Source organism: Colletotrichum chrysophilum (assembly GCF_026319265.1).
Source record: "Colletotrichum chrysophilum strain AFK26 chromosome Unknown scaffold_8, whole genome shotgun sequence".
Classification (NCBI taxonomy): Eukaryota; Fungi; Ascomycota; class Sordariomycetes; order Glomerellales; family Glomerellaceae; genus Colletotrichum; species Colletotrichum chrysophilum.
In genome coordinates this window covers 202,235-217,926 of record NW_026517295.1, presented here as the reverse complement: position 1 = coordinate 217,926, position 15,692 = coordinate 202,235, and the positions used below count along the sequence as shown (strand labels likewise).

General features: G+C 55.4%; 3 protein-coding genes across 3 annotated transcripts; 2 read left to right on the top strand and 1 right to left on the bottom strand.

Moving 5' to 3' along the window:
- Positions 1-5,360: 5,360 nt before the first annotated feature.
- On the top strand, positions 5,361-8,013 carry COL26b_001753 (uncharacterized protein; the record flags this gene model as incomplete). The annotated part of the gene is made up of 2 exons (XM_053174695.1): positions 5,361-5,791; positions 5,877-8,013. 2 exons carry the CDS (start codon positions 5,361-5,363, stop codon positions 8,011-8,013), a joined length of 2,568 nt encoding a protein of 855 aa, XP_053041318.1.
- A 690-nt stretch (positions 8,014-8,703) lies between these two features.
- COL26b_001752 (uncharacterized protein) lies at positions 8,704-10,749 on the bottom strand (the record flags this gene model as incomplete). Its single annotated transcript, XM_053174694.1, has 5 exons — positions 8,704-9,145; positions 9,215-9,443; positions 9,502-9,656; positions 9,717-10,510; positions 10,576-10,749. 5 exons carry the CDS (start codon positions 10,747-10,749, stop codon positions 8,704-8,706), a joined length of 1,794 nt encoding a protein of 597 aa, XP_053041317.1.
- A 1,127-nt stretch (positions 10,750-11,876) lies between these two features.
- COL26b_001751 (uncharacterized protein) lies at positions 11,877-12,878 on the top strand (the record flags this gene model as incomplete). Its single annotated transcript, XM_053174693.1, has 1 exon — positions 11,877-12,878. One exon carries the CDS (start codon positions 11,877-11,879, stop codon positions 12,876-12,878), a length of 1,002 nt encoding a protein of 333 aa, XP_053041316.1.
- Between the last annotated feature and the right edge of the window lie 2,814 nt (positions 12,879-15,692).

Here is a 15,692-nt window from a genome sequence, read left to right as displayed (position 1 = left end):
GCCGTCTGAAGGTCGACACCTTATTCCAGAAGTATGAAGGCTGATGACAGGGAGTGGCTGTTATCGGGGTGCGGGCAGTCTCAGATTGTCTTGTCCGACGTTGAAAGAGTGGCTGATGGGATTTGGAGATCGACGACGGGCATCCCTTCGCATGCACGAACTGCATCGGGTTGCCAGAAGTCTGCTGGTGAGGCGACCAAGCATATTGCTTGAAAAGAGAGCGGAGGGGAGGACGTGTGATGAGGATATGCTGGTCTTTGCAACCCCCGAGTGCCCCATCAAGTCAAGTGCCACACTCTGAAACGAGCACCTTCACTGAGCCTCAAGGGCGACGACCAGACATTTTAGTGGCACAGCCATTAACTGCGTGCCTGACACCTTGTATCTGAAGGGCTACCGATACACTGACGGGAGTGAGATGCATGCATCCACACCGGGCAAGGTGAGGTCGCGGGCACCGCCAGCGGCCGAGAGGGAGGATGAGAGACGAACTGATGATTTGCGTTGACCACGGACAGGCAGAGCACGCCAAATGATGGCGAGATGAGGGGAAGCTATCCCTGTCGGTGTCCAGGCCACCACTTGTGCAGTGTAAGAAGCTGGCGTCGCAGCGTAGTACGAAAACGAGCGCGGGCGGGGAGAAAGAGGGCACATAATGACCGAACCAGGTTAACTTGAAATCTGGATCTGATATACGATAGGGTCAAGGAGAATAAGACGAGGGGAATTTGATAGTGATGGGAGCACCACGGAGCGGTAGTCGGCATCGGAGAAATAGGTTGATCGGATGCCGTGACCTGGGGAAGATGCAGGTCTGGCTTTGATCGAGAACTGGTCTGGTCAGGTCAGTCCGGTCAAGCGTGTGGTCGCATCTGGAATTTGCGAAAGGCGCATGGGAAAGTGAGCGAACCGGAGATGGCGCTATGTTGGTTGAGCAAGCGCCCAGGGTCCGGAAGGAGGAGCGCGAGGCCACCACCTGGCTAAAGACAAGACACACACGGCAGATACGGGACAGTCACAGACAGAGCTTCGTGGTCCTCACCTCATGCAAGAAACGTGGGTTTTGTGGCCGCGGAGAGAAAGGCCGGGTCCTCGAGGGATGGAACCTGCCATGAGCGACCTAACGCAAAGCAAGGGAAAAAAGCCAGGAACAGGAACAGGAACAGGAACAGGAACCACCTCGTGAACAACACACGGCGGCGGCAAGGGCAGGACGCGGAGCGGGCAACTCCAACCCTAGGAAGGTGAGGTCGCAACGTGGTGGCTTGACGGACTTGGGATAGGACGAGGGGGCTAATCGTACCTTCCCAGGTTCTCTGTCGTTCCTTCCCTTGAGCTTCCCCTCACTGCGACCTTCCTTCCGTCTCGTTGCGCATGGCAGCAGGCTGCTCTTTCTGATCTGCGAGCTGAGGTAAGGAAGGAACGGCAAGAAACACGCGAGGTTGGTTTTGGTTGCCCCTGCCGTAAGTAGACGGGAAGGAACGAGGAGGAACAAACGGAAGGACCCAATGCACCGGCAGGACCTGGAAGGAAGGAAGGAAACAAACACCACATCTAAGGCAGGAAGGTGAGCAAGTAAGGTACCTACCCACGCTACCTCAACGAAGATACGAAAGAAGCTCCCGATACTCTGGGCTGGCTTTGGCGATTGCCTTGCACTAAAACAAGCCAACATCGCCGTGCCAGGAGAGTCTGACGCCCCCAAATTCCCCATCCAAGCGGATACAAGTCCGCAGTGCTGAGAAAGGAAACACCTAGCTCGAATGGCTCCAATGGCGCTGGCGGGGCCGATCCGGGCCTCGCAATCCCGACTTTGGGCGAAAGCCTTCCACCCAAACACCAAGCCACCCTACGAATACAATCCTCATTTTCCAGCTACGACGTCCACCTCATTTCACTACCTAAACTTACGCGGTACGGACACAGCCAGAAAGAACCTTCGTGACGATGATGAATCAGGGCGTCCGCCGCAGGTAGAGAGGTAACAGGTGCCGCGCCCGCGTCATGGTCTCGATGCGTCCCGTGTCTAGGTACTGATCCAATCAAGGACTCCGATGCATCAATCATCGTCTCAATGTGTGCCCGAGCCACACCCACTCTCCCACACCACACGCCTCTCGGCCACGCTGCTGCTGCCGCGGTGCACACCAACACCTTTTTCCACACAGATCTTGGTCCTCCATCGCCCATCGTTCAGCTTCTGCGTCTTGCTGCTGCATCCTCCATCGTCGTCCATCCAATTGGGGTAACCGCCCAGTTGCCTGAGCGTTCCGAGACATGCAATGACGCCTTGTCTTCTCTCTTGCTCCTTGCCTTAGCTTACCTCACCTTCATTGCCGGCTGCCGTTTTCTGCTTTCTGCCCAGTATCTGTACCTTCGGTGCGGCGAGCACCTCACCGCGTTGGCTGACGGTCTGGCTGCCCATGGCCACCTGCATCTCGGACACGCCTAATCAAAGCCCGCTCGCTACCTACGCGCAACTTCATCGGCGTCAAGACGCCAGCTCCGCCCGTCAGCCTGAATGCCCGTATCAGATCATTCCAGCCGTTGTCCGGAGCCAGTGAGGGGCGAATATGCGCACAGCTCGATCTGATGTAGCTTGCAGAGTGCAGCAACAAGACAAAGGAATCCCATCTGGGTACGGATACATCCACTCACTCGGGTGGATATCGCAGCCGCCTCCAGCCTGCAGCTTCCCTACCTAGCCTGATCCATTCTCTCCCCATGGCGGTGCCGCCGTCGTGGCTGTCATGGTCGCACAATTAAGCCATCATGTCTGGAGAAGCCCTTTGTAAGCCAACGAGACAGGACAAGGGCATCTGTCTCTCTGCCAAGGACCAACGCCAGACCCGGCCAGACCGCAACATGAGGGAAGGAAATCTGGACGGTATCAATCAGACGAAAGAACTGCACCACCATCCCGTCTGGAGGTCCATCGCGCCTCATCCGCATCCTGGCTGCTGGCTGGCAATGATGGTCCCCCGGACGGCACACTCTAGGGTGTACATGGTACTTTGACACCTCACCTTGCCTTCACCTTACAGCAGCTACTATTCGTAAAGCAGAGTCCAGAGCGCAACAGAGAGGCATCGCCTCCGCCATTACTGGGTACTCGATGCCGCTGGATGCCGCTACACCCATACGGATGGCCGTCCGGCATGACTTGGCACTTGAACCCCCCCCACCACGCTTCATGTCCAGACCAGGTGCGAAGGACGTCCCGCTCGGCCAAGACGCATGCCACTGCAGCCCTGCATGGACCAGCAACCGGCCAGCGGTCATGGTCCTTGGAACCTGGAAGAGCCCTGCCCATTCGCTGCCGCAGGCGGTACTTTGTCCCTTTCCGCCCTTCTCCAACCCACCTTGCGCGTCTCAAACCATGCACTTCGTCACCGTCAGTTCCACCTCCTGGTTTCTTGTGCATGGCATCTGTTCGAGCAGCAGATGCCATCTGAGGCCCATTCCTACACCACCATGCCACCACACTGCCCGGGCTCAGTACGGGCACCAGGGCAATACTAGTTTTCTAGGGAGTACCTGAGTACCTACATACATCCAACGCCTGCCATGCTGCAATGGAATAATACACCGTGACCTAGACATCGCTCCCGGTCCAAACCTGCTTTTTGGCCCTGGTGCTTTGCAACCACTTCAGCTTTGCAGTTCCCGTACTGCTCCCGCTCCCACAACTCCGTTGGCTGCATAGCAAGCGTGCACAACTCGCCTTTGATCCTGGTAACTGACTCTTATTGCCCATGCCCACGTCTTAAGACGTTCTATCCGTACGGAGACCTTACCTGGAGAACGGCCAGACAGGCATGCTCTCTGATGTGGAGCATCCGTCGGGCTTAATCGATAGACGCTCGCTCGGTCTGGTCCGGTGCGCAAAGCCTCAGACCCATGCCATCTCTGCTTTAATTGCGCCTATCCCACCATTAACCACCGCCTTTCTCTGTTCGTCCTGGTCTCCATTTTGGTGATCTATTAGACCCCAAGAGTGCCCACCCCTTTCCTCTTTGCTTCATTGATCGCGCTGGTACTCGACCTCACCTTGCTCCTGCCGTGCTTGGTTTTTATTTTATTCATTCACAGTGAGCTCTACATCAACCGGCCCAAGCTTATCACGCCATTATCCTGACCCTTCCCGCACAGGCGCACTTGCTTTTGGGATCCAGGGAAAAAAAAAGACGAAACCGCGAGTTCCAAGAACAGAAAGAAGGCAGGCTACGGAATATTTGCGCGGCATGGCAGTGTCAAGGTCGTCGTAACATCATCTTGCCGGCTGGACCTCCTCAGCCTGCCCTCCGACCTCACCCTCTTCTTCGCCCACCCGCCTCGTCTTCACCGGCTTGCTACAACCGCGACCTGGTGCAGGCGCGAAAACCAGGCCGCACTCCAAGTGCCAAAATGGGCAACACACACTCGATCGAGTCGATTCAGCAATCCGACCTTCACAGCAGCAGCAGGAGAGCACCTCAAAAACTTTCCAAACCGAGAGTCGGAAACCATGGCTCGATATCTTCGGCACAGGCAGCTGGCCTACTAGGCAGCCACAGCCGCACCGGCTCCGTCAGCCTCCCGCCTTCTCGATCAAATTCCCGCGTCATGTCTGAAGCTTTTTCACCCGAGCCTCCGACCACCAATGAATTGCAGACCGACACATCTTCGCCAGCCGAAGCTTTTCCTCCAGTACCACTAGAACCCGAGTCTAAGCCAGAAACGCCGGCCAGAGACTGGAAGCGGAGAGCAAGCTTATTCCGCTCCAAGAGCTCCCAAGAGGCGCGTCGCAAGGATAAGAGGAGGCAGACAATATTAGTGAGCCCGGAAGCTGAAGATAGGATGTCGAGGGCAAACTCTATGACTTGGGAGTCTCAGAAGGACATGGACCAAGCCAGGCAGCTCCAAGTGGACAGGTACGTGACACCGGCTGGCCGCACGTCGGTGCACTTTAACTAACCTCCTGAAACAGCTGGCTCGTTCCTGGAAACCGACAATCCATAAACTACAACTTGATGTCCTACGAATCCAGGCGATTGCTAAATCTGAGTGAAGATCTCGCCGCTTGCGAGGAGAATTCCATCATGTCCGACAGCAAATTCGAGGCTTCACCTTTCCAGGTGACGGCCAATACGTGGAAGAGTTCGCATCCGCACCAGCCGCCGGCGACAACACCAGCAACACCAGTAGCAGCACCGACAACACCACTGCCACTGCCACTTCCCAGGGCCAATTCTGACGTTTCTCTCTACGCCCCAGTCCGGCGACGATCCATGGTGCAGACACCAGGAGTCGCGACTCGCATTCCTTCGGCAACTGACTACTACTACTCCGCATCGAGGAGATCAAGCTTTCGGCACAGCATGCCGTCGACCCCAGCCGGCGGGCGATCGAGATTGAACTCTATTGAGGGAGGCTTCATGGCCCTGAATGAGCTTATAGAAGCAGAGCCCATGCCGGAGCTTCTGCCGCCGCCCGTCCAAGAGCCCGTTGAACGTGCCCTCACACCTTCCGACATGGACTATCGACCACTAGGCACGATGAAATTCGGATCGTTGCGAATCACGAACGGCGAGGCTAGCCCTCTTCCCAGCCCGGACCTCGAGCCGTCAATCGAACACCAGGCGATGGCGGAAAAGCTTGCGAACGATGATCTGAAGGGCGAGTTGGAGTATGGTAACTACGAGGTTGAGATTACTGTGTCGCCGGCACAGCGTGGTGCTACGCCCAAGGGACTCGGTCCGATTGAGACGACTTTGCTGGGGGTGGAATCACCCAGGTTACGAACAGACTCGTTAGTGGCCTCCCTTGCCAATTCTTGCAGAAGACGTCATTTATTGTAATAAATCGTGAGAAGACTCACGCTGACTCCACATTAGGCCGCTCAGCCCCGAGCTAAAGGTTGCATCCAAGCACACAGCGATGGAAGATCAGCTGTTCGAGGACGATGTGCAGGTTGAATATTCGGCCGAGATTCTAACCGTCAGAAATGACCCGAACGCGAAACCGTCTCTTGAGCAACTGCAAGCAGACCAGTCTCAGAAGCAATACCAGGGTGTCGTCCGCGCTGACAGCGGAGTCGTCACCAGCCCAACGACGGAATACCAGCCTAACAAGCCGCTGTCCAAGGCTGATTCCGGCTACAGTTCGAATGTCTCACTGAGGTCGTTCCATGCCAAGCCAAATGCGACCGGAAAAGATCGACCGGCACGCGTAACCACGGAGCAATTGGGCGACGAGAAATCTGTCTCCAACTCATCGCCCTTGTTTGCTGTTCCAGCAATCAGCACCATTAATATCGATCAGGTTGCGATTGATGCAGCTGGCTCAGACTCTGCCTCTTCCACTCCTCCGCCTGTGCCACCCAAGAACGATTCCATGACTTTGCCAAACACTAACACGATGACGATCACCTCTCCGAGACACTTGCAATTCTTCAACCTGGCTCGTCGGGACCGGAAAACGACTTTCGATATGGCCAAGGCCGCGGAAACCGGCCCCACATCGCCGCAGCCCGCTGAATCTAGCGCCGCCGAGTCCGATAAGCCTTCAACTATGACAATTGGTAGTGGCTCTCAACGCGCAAGCAAGTTTCAGCGATTCCTCACCGGCTCGGGTATGCGAGGACCTCCGGCTGTTCATGACACCCATGCCGCCAACGATGCCGTTCCTACTGTACCTCAGGATGTCCAGACCAAGCTTGAGGAGCACTCTGGGCGGTTCCCATTGTCCGCCAGGAGGTTGACTCTTCGGACCCGGGAAAGCAAGGACACCTTGAAGACGATCTTCAGCGTCGGCAGTATCGAAATTGGGCAATCCGATGCACCAGACCTGGCGCCTATTGACAGAAAGATTGTCGTTAGGAAGCCAGTTCTCCAGGCGAGCGAGGCATCTGAGGTACCGAAGACACCCAAGACTCCCAAGACTCCCCGTCGTCTGTCGTTCCAGAATGTTGGCTCTACGATCGGACAGGCTGCTGCCTCGGTGATGCCGCGGCGCTCCATTCATCGGAAGCCTGTTCCATCCGCCAGTGCTGAGAAGGCGAAGGAGGAAGAAACCAAGGCCGACGAGATTCACAGCGGATTTGAATCCAGGATCACTGCCATTGGCAGTGTGAGCGACAGTGTTGGTAAGAGTTCTTTCGACCAAGCCTTCATGGCTCTGCCTCAATCGAGAGAGGCCGAAAGACCCCGCTCAGCTAGTCGCACCTTCACGATGACAGCGCAGATGGAGCGCAGTATGGGAACGCACCTTCGCGCACAAGGCCAGATGCCCTCGATGAACGGTGATGGCGGGCTTGCTCCTTCGCCCCGCAGCCAAACCTTCTCTGAGGCCGATCTCAGAAGAAAGACGTCGCCTCCTGTCAGCTTGCACACTCGAAGCGGCAAGAGCCTTCGAAAGCCTGCGCCGCTGCGCCCGAAATCATCATCATCCAGTGAGGGGCAACAGAGACGGCAGAGTTTGTCCAGGCAAACCAGCCGCGAGGCGATCTACAGTTACCCAGCAGCATCCCCCGGAGGAATTGACGAGACACTGGACGTCCCTCCCGTTCCGCCAATGAGCCCTCGCAGATACACAATGCTTGAGCAGGAGTACGCGATGCGCCGTCAGGCTTCAGATGACAAGTGGCGTCCCAGCAATCAAGCTGGTTTGCCCCCTCCCCGTCCCGCCATGCGGAGCATGTCTACCATGTCCCGGGCACCTCCTCCTCGTCAACTCCGCCATCGGGCAAGTTACGACGGTTACTCTCAGCAGTATCGAGGACCAGTAGCGCGGGGGCCTCCTCCAATGAGCCAATCCGCCAGTCAAAGTGGCGCCTACTACCAGCAGCAGCTTCTGAACATTGAACAGCAACACTGGGAGCAGGAAGAAGACATTTCTCCTGACAATGCGCAGCCCGGTCTACACAGAACCCGCAGCCGCAGTCGCAGTGTGCATACAAGCGGCAACCCGCCCTATAGAGTCCTGCACAGCTACAACTCTCCAGCCTACCGCAACGTACCCATCTGGGGCTGAGACTCATTCTCTTCCTGCCCTCACTTTCTTGCAAGATGGCGAGCACCATCAATGGTTTCAACCAAAAAAACATTGCAAGCGTTTGAAACGACCCTCCAGTTCGCGCGACCAAGCGCCTCTTCTGTTCGCATTTCCCTATGTACAACTATTGCGCACACACTCGACGTTCGGCAAATCACCGACGTCTGCATGAAACGGTGACTCCTCTCACGAGCGCCCAAGGAATTTTCGGATGTTCTTCTCGCCTTTCTTTGAACATACACATACACTGTTGGATACCCACGGGGCCTGATGAACACGGATAAACACGGCCAACACATGAGAATTATACCACAAAAACAAAAACAAGGTTTTCCCCTCCGTTGAGAGGGCGGCACAACAGTACACGACTCTTTCTCGTCTCTATGGATTTGGCTCTTGGTGGTCAATCGGCGTTATGGAATACCCATGAAATTGCTAGGAGGAGGAGGTCAGCAGGGCACAATATGCTTTGCAAGGCTGATCTGGGCAAGAGAAATGCATCGTGAGCAGCTCCGGTGATGTAGGACAAACACGTTGGCGGGGTTTAGGTATCAGCCGTTCCCCGCCACGAATACAAGATGTTGACAGTGCCTGGTTCATTCTCCGTGACATGTGACTTCGCAGAATCAAGGTGGTCCTCCTGGAACTGCAAATTATTCGGCATAATTCTCATACAACCTTTGACATGTTCTCGTCCTTTCCAAGCTCATTCTTCAATACGATTGCCCGCTCATTGTTCTTCTTCGCCCTGTCCGTACTGACGGTACACATCGACGCCACCGTCGCCGCAACGCCGAACCCAATAGCCACAAGATACACGAGCCGAAAGCCCGCAACGTACGACTGCTTGGTCGCCTCGATCGCCAACGTCGTCAGCCGCGGCGTGACCCCGGCGACGGCGCCGTACGCTGCCGCCGTATTCGTCCCCGCCGCCTTGACCAGGCCGGCCAGCAGCGACTCGGAGAAGTCAACCCCCGAGGCGTCGATTGCCGACTTCATCTCGCCGGGCAACACGTCGGCGAGGCGAGAGGAGTAGATTGCTGTGTAGATTGCCGTTGCTACTGCGCCGCCGAAGAGGCGGAATGTCCCAGCCAGACCGACTGCTACGCCCCTGGGTTGGTGCTCAAGTCAGCCAAAGTCGAAGATGGGCTTGGTGTGTTATGGGCAGGAGGAGACTTACAAATCGTTCTGGTCTTCCAATCCAAAGGACAGCATCGTGAAAGAGAGCAGCTGGGGCGGTGTTATGGTGATGGCTGTGATCACGACCGTGACGATGGCTTGGGCGCGGTCGTTGGATCCGACAGACGCCATTGAGCCGATGAGAGCAGTCTGTACGACGGTGAATCCGACCAGCTGCCATTTCTCGTGGTGCAGGCGCGAGCAGATGAAGACGGTGATCAAGCCGGCGGCTAGTTCTCAGTCAGTTTCACTAGGTATCAAACATGGCAGGTTCCGGATGGGCTTTACTCCAGGTGCCGCAGGAGAACACAGTCGCGTAGACTCCTCTCAGGATGGTCTCCTCCGGCCCGACGAAGAAGGCTTGCGACTGTCTGGGCCAGAGGACGTTCATGCTGTAGTACAGCATGCCCCCGACGAAGCATACCACCATGACCATGTCGAACCTGCAATCAGTCTATCAGCAAATACGGACGGCGTGAAGTTTCGGTACGCCGCCGACTTACTCTCTCACACGCCTGAACAACTTGGGAGGGAACAGCGGGTACTCCAGCTCAGCAAACGCATCCCAGACGCCGACACCAACAAAACAGCAAACCCCCAGCACGATGGGCGCGATCGTGCCCGGGTGCGTCCACGGATACGTCCGCCCGCCAAAGTTGATGCCCAGCAGGAACAGCACGCCGCCGGCCATGAAGAGGAACACGCCGACGTAGTCGAGTTGCGCCAGAAGCTGCAGCCGCGTCTTGCCATTCCTGCGGTGCTTCATCTCAAAGTCGGGCGGGCGGTAGAAGAGGAACAGCAGCACGAAGGCGGCGCAGTGGAAGGCGAAGAGGTACCAATACGCGCCGCGCCAGCCGATGTCCTGGTGGGCGATGAAGGCGTAGCTCACGAGCGGGGAGGTGAAAGCGAGCGCCAGGGAGACGTCGAGACCGCCGACGGCTTTGACACGGTGGCGGTTGGGCACGCACTCCTGGACGCAGGCGTAGCAGAGCTCCTGGAAGCCGGAGCCGATGCCGAAGAGGGCGCCGGAGACGATCATCTGGTTGATGGAGCCGGCGGTGGCGCCGACGAGGGTGCCGACGATGGAGACGGCGGCGCCGGTCATCATGAAGTAGCGCCGGCCGAAGATGTCGGAGAGGCGGCCGCCGACGGAGACGAGGATGGAGGCGCCGAGGGTCCAGGTGACGGTGATCCAGGTCGAGTTCGGGGAGGGCCCGAGGTCGGCGTTGATGTAGGGGAGGGTTGTGGAGGGGATGAGCATTGTCATTACGTAGGCGTTGATCTGGCCGCATAGTGCCTGTGGGATGAGGATGTTAGATTTTGATGGGTGGCTGAGGGTGTTTGGGATTGGGGGTGGCATACGATGATGGCGAGGATGGTTTCTTTGCTGAGCTTCCCATCGGTTTGAAGGTCGACTTCAGAGGGGGGTGTAGTTGGCGTCGTGGTTTCGACATGTTGATTGGTTTGTTGGTCTGTCTTTTCGTTGGATATGTCCGAGGTGGACGTTGAAGCTGGAGGTGCTGTCGAAATAGCCATGTTGGCGATATATGTGAACAGACTAGGTGTCACCATGAGTGTTGAGCCTCAAGAACAAGACGCAAGAGACGAATTCAAATTTGAGGTCGCTATAAGTGACTATGTTAACCCCACGAAACGTTCCCAACTCCCTGGGCTCGGGTGCAGATATCCCTCCCATCTTTCTCATTGGTTGGAAGCTGTTTTGACAGACAACATCGTCATCGCGGAGCACAACGTTGTACGTCGGTAGCGAAGACCCGGTTGTGAATATGTAATACCTGACTGGCCAACACATTGGGTCCTTAGATCTCGGGGTTCTGGGGACAAGATCCGCCCGAAGCCCCGCCCCCGCAATGTTTCAATGCAGGGTGAGTCGAGAGTCTCAGTTCTCCAGCATTGGCATCTCAAGCCATGTCTCAGGCTGTGATCCTTTTGGTCTGCAAGCTGGGCTCTTACACACCCTGGCAGAACCAGTCATACTTGCAGCAGAAAGATTACCACAGTCCTAGTAGATAAGAATGCCGCCACTGAAGAAATGGTTGTCTGGATCAAGTTGGATGCAGGGGGAATGCTCGCGAAAGCTTTTCCTGGACTTCAGGATCAACGCCGCGTGAATCATTAGCTCTTTCTGGTCTTGACAATCGCAACTCTTTCAGCCTCTAAGAAAAAACAACAGTTTGCGTATAACCAATTAGTGGGCTTCCAAGATGGTATAAGTCGCATTCTACTCGGACCTTCGTGTAGTCTCTTCATGTCGTGCAATTTCGCTAGATTCGAAATCCACTTATGAAGCCAGTGTGAATTGCGCAACCTGTTAGTCTCCCTACCACTTAAGCAAACAGCAAACATCTCGAACCGCGCCCCTGATTGAACAAACAAAAGCCATTGGTGGATTCCAGAGTCTTCTGGGAACCAACACACACGGTGTTGAGCAGCCGGTGCAACGGAAAAGTTGACCCGAGCCAACAGACAGATACCGCCGTCTCCTGTTTTCCCCCTTCCACACTACTGTCGAACTAGTCGACCAGTCGTCCACTCGGCATACGACCTCACCCGAGACACACATACGCAAACCCCTCACTTCCCAAGTCATCGCCAAAATCCCGCGGAAATCTAACTCAGAAAGAGAGGATATCTGACTCACAATGCGCGTCGCAGTATTCGGCGCGACTGGTGTCCAGGGCGCCGCCCAGATAGCCGCCCTTGCCTCCGCATCTCATCACTCCATCGCCGTGACGCGGCGATCCGTCGACCCCACTGCCAACCTCAAATCCTCCGATGCAGACGGCAGTGGTGCTGACGCCGCCGCCCGCGCTGCACTTGCAGCTGCAGCGGAGACCCGCACCGCGGACTTCACCTCCGTCGAGACACTGCCCGCCGCCCTCGCGGGCGCGGACGCCGTCTTCCTCAACCTGCCGTCCTTTCAGCCCCGCGAGCCCCTGGTCGCGGCCGCCAAGGCTATCGGCGAGGAGGCCGCCGCGCAGTCCGCGACGGTGAAGCTTGTCGTCTTCAACACGAGCTTCCCCGTCCCGGAGCAGGATGCCGGCATCGAGGCGCAGGAGACCCGTCGTGAGATGCGGCGCGTGCTTAGGGAGGCGACCAAGGGAAGTGGCGTCGCGGTGGTCTCGCTCCAGCCGGTTGTGTATCTGGATAACCTGCTCGAGGGCTGGGCGCTGCCGCGTCTCAGGGATGAGGGGCGCATTGTGTACTGCCACAAGCCCGATCTCGAGGTCTCCTGGATCTGCCACGATGACCTGGCGGCGTTGATGGTTGCCGCGCTGGAGCGGGATCCGAAGGAGCTTGACGGGCGGGACATCCCCGTGGGCGGCCCGGAGACGGTGCGGTTGTCGCAGCTTGCGGAGAAGCTCGGCCGCGCGTGGGGCCGGGAGGTCGGGCACGAAAACCAGAGCGTCGACGACTTCGCGGGTGAGATGGCGGCGGCGTTGAAGGGCGCGCTGGAGTCGCAGGCCGGCAAGGGGGTGGAGACTGTAGTTGAGGAGACGAGGAAGGCTTACACTTGGTACAACGAGGCCGAGGAGAAGCCTTTCAAGGTTGATATGGGGTCGGTCTTGAAGGAGTTTCCCGCCAAGTTGACGCCGATTGAGGAGTGGGGGAAGCGCAAGGGGTGCCCGATCAAGACGAAGTGAGGATTGTGAGTGGAAGGCATGGCGGCATCAGTGGGTTTACATGGCGGCGGTCTCTTTGAGCGTTTTCGTTTTCGTTGCTTGAGGTGGTTGACGATTCTTCTGTGGTTTTTTGTTTGCGAGAAAAAAAGGATTTTTGAAGGCAGTGAAAGAATACGAGTTCACTCATAAATCAAAAAACAAGCCGGGACCGGTGTGCGGAGAAGTGGGGCCGGTGACGGACTCCAACTCCGAAACAACTGGATCTCACTCTTCCCGGAGCTCATGCGCTGAACTGACATCAGTCTACCAAATTTTACCAGTGCATCAAAGATGATTCTTAGCACTATATCTCAATACTTTTGAGAAGTGGGTGGTCGTGCCAAACCTCACGCGTGGCTGTGGATGGGCGAAGCTGACAGTCAAGGAACTAATCACGCATACCTACCTGTACTTATCAATCCGCAGGTGAAAGCCTGCGTTCCACTTCTGCAGGATGCGGGCTTATCATTGGCAGTTATCGGAGCGGGGTAGGAGGCACGGTGCTTCTCACTGAAAATCAGGCTGTGATATGAGGCCAATCAGTGAGCTCATGTCATGTGTGATGTGTTGTCAATCACTTGCTCATGTCTTATGTCTGACATTCTCTTTCCAAAGTGAGCCCCTTCATTCAAACTTCTGCCTCTTAAGCTTTTTGTACAGTTCCGAGAATATCAGAATCGTCTCTACAGTTCCAGTGCTACTGCCAGACTACCTCGCCAATGTCTTATGCATCATGGACGCTTGTCAGACGTGTTCCGTGTTCTTCCATATCTCAGTCTCCCCTCATACCGATATCACTCAGTATGATAGAGAATTTACTTTTGATGAACGAAGAGAAATCGAGGAGTCCGCGCAAAGCTGTAGACTATGTCGCCAGATTCTAAAGGGACTGGGCGGGCATAGCTGGCCCGAAGACTACGACCAGGACCCAGATCACATACCCGACAACTACAACGAAAGACTAAGCATAAGGACATGGGCGTATTCAAGTCAATTCAAAGTTGACGAGAATCGTATATCCTCAATAACTTGGGAGGTGGTGGAAAACGGAAGGAGAATTGGGTGGCGTCCAACTACTCACTGCTCTGTGTGGGCAGACCAATGTATATCAACTCCATCACGATTAAAAGCATGGTTCTCTACTGACTTGGTGGCTTAGCTGGTTTTGCACTCAATGATACATTGAGCCGGAAAACAAGAGCACGCCGTTTTCTGGCGATTTTGCTGACTGGCCTCCAGATATCCAACACAGCCCAGTAGAGATCAATAGTATCACTCAAAAGCTGCTGGGCAATTGCTTGGAACACCATACTTCTTGTGGACTCTCTGTCACGCAGCAACCGGAGACAATAGAGCTGCCATCTCGAGTTATATCTCTACAACATGACGCTGGGGTTCTTTCAGCCAAGCTGATCGAAACCAAAGGCTTGAAAGGCACGTACTGTGCGTTAAGTCACTGCTGGGGACCGGAAGATAAACATCCACCGAAGACCACCAGCGGAAATATCAGCAACCATCTTGCATCAATACCTTGGAGCGAACTACCAAGTACATTTCGCGACGCCCTCAACTTGGTCAGCGCGCTCGGATTCAAGTATCTCTGGATCGATTCACTTTGTATCATACAAGACGACAAAAAGGACTGGGAACACGAAGCAGTGAGAATGCCATCGGTTTATCGCAAAGCTTTCCTCGTAATCGCAGCTGTGAACTCCAAAGACTCTACCGAAGGCCTTGTAGGACCTCAGCTCTTACCACCGACTTTCTAATGCCCCATCACCGTACACAACGGTCCTGATCAAAGCATTCAGCAAGCCAATATACTCCCAATACCAGGCAGTTCAAATCCTTCAATTGAAGGCCTTCTACGAGAAAGAGCCTGGGCTTTTCAAGAGTGGCACCTTGGTCGAAGGATTGTCTTTTTCACGTCAAAGGGCGTCAAGTGGAAATGCAACGAAGTAGAACTCAACACACGCGGGAACTTCCTGGACTTAGAGCTCTATGAAACCAATTCTTGGATACATTGTTTGGACCAGTTCTCGGAGAAGAAATTAACCATTCCATCCGATCGTATGATAGCTCTCCTCGGGATTGTGGCGGAGCTGCAGGAGCATAGGAACGATTCTTTCGCCACTAAGCTTGGTGTTTGGGAACATGGTCTTGCGGAGCAGCTTCTGTGGAGACATTCGGATACGCCATGTTATGACTTTCCCGGCCTTCCATCTTGGTGTTGGGCTGCCACTGACGGAGCGAAAGAATGGGTAACAAAGCTCTATCAGGACCGTCACAGACCCGCTGTGGTGAACCATTCTTTGCAAACCGTCACTTTATTGCAGAGTAGGTTTATGACAGCCTCTGGTCTACTCATCAGGGTAACATCATCATCATCATCATCATCATCGTGTTTCCAAAGATGTTGCATAGGTGAAGACTATAGCTGCATTCCGCCTGAGATGCTCATGCGGCCGGGCTTCGCCGGAGAAAAAGACCACGCAGAGAGAGTTCCAATATACCACGTTGGCGGTATACGTAGCGTACTTGGTTGTGGCGTCTTTGATAGCGGCGCACGTGTCTTAGAGTGCTTTTGCTTCCCCCTGATATTTGAGGAGCGCGAAAAGGGTGATCCATCGTACGTGCTGTCTCGTTTCTGATACCGAGGTTACTTGACTTGCTTCTAACGTACCTTTCTAGCTACTCCGTTTCTGAAATAGGAGACACTGATTCTGGGGGCTCTGATTCGGGAGAATCGTTCAATTGGACCGAAAATCTAGAAGGCGAATCTGAGGATGGCGATGG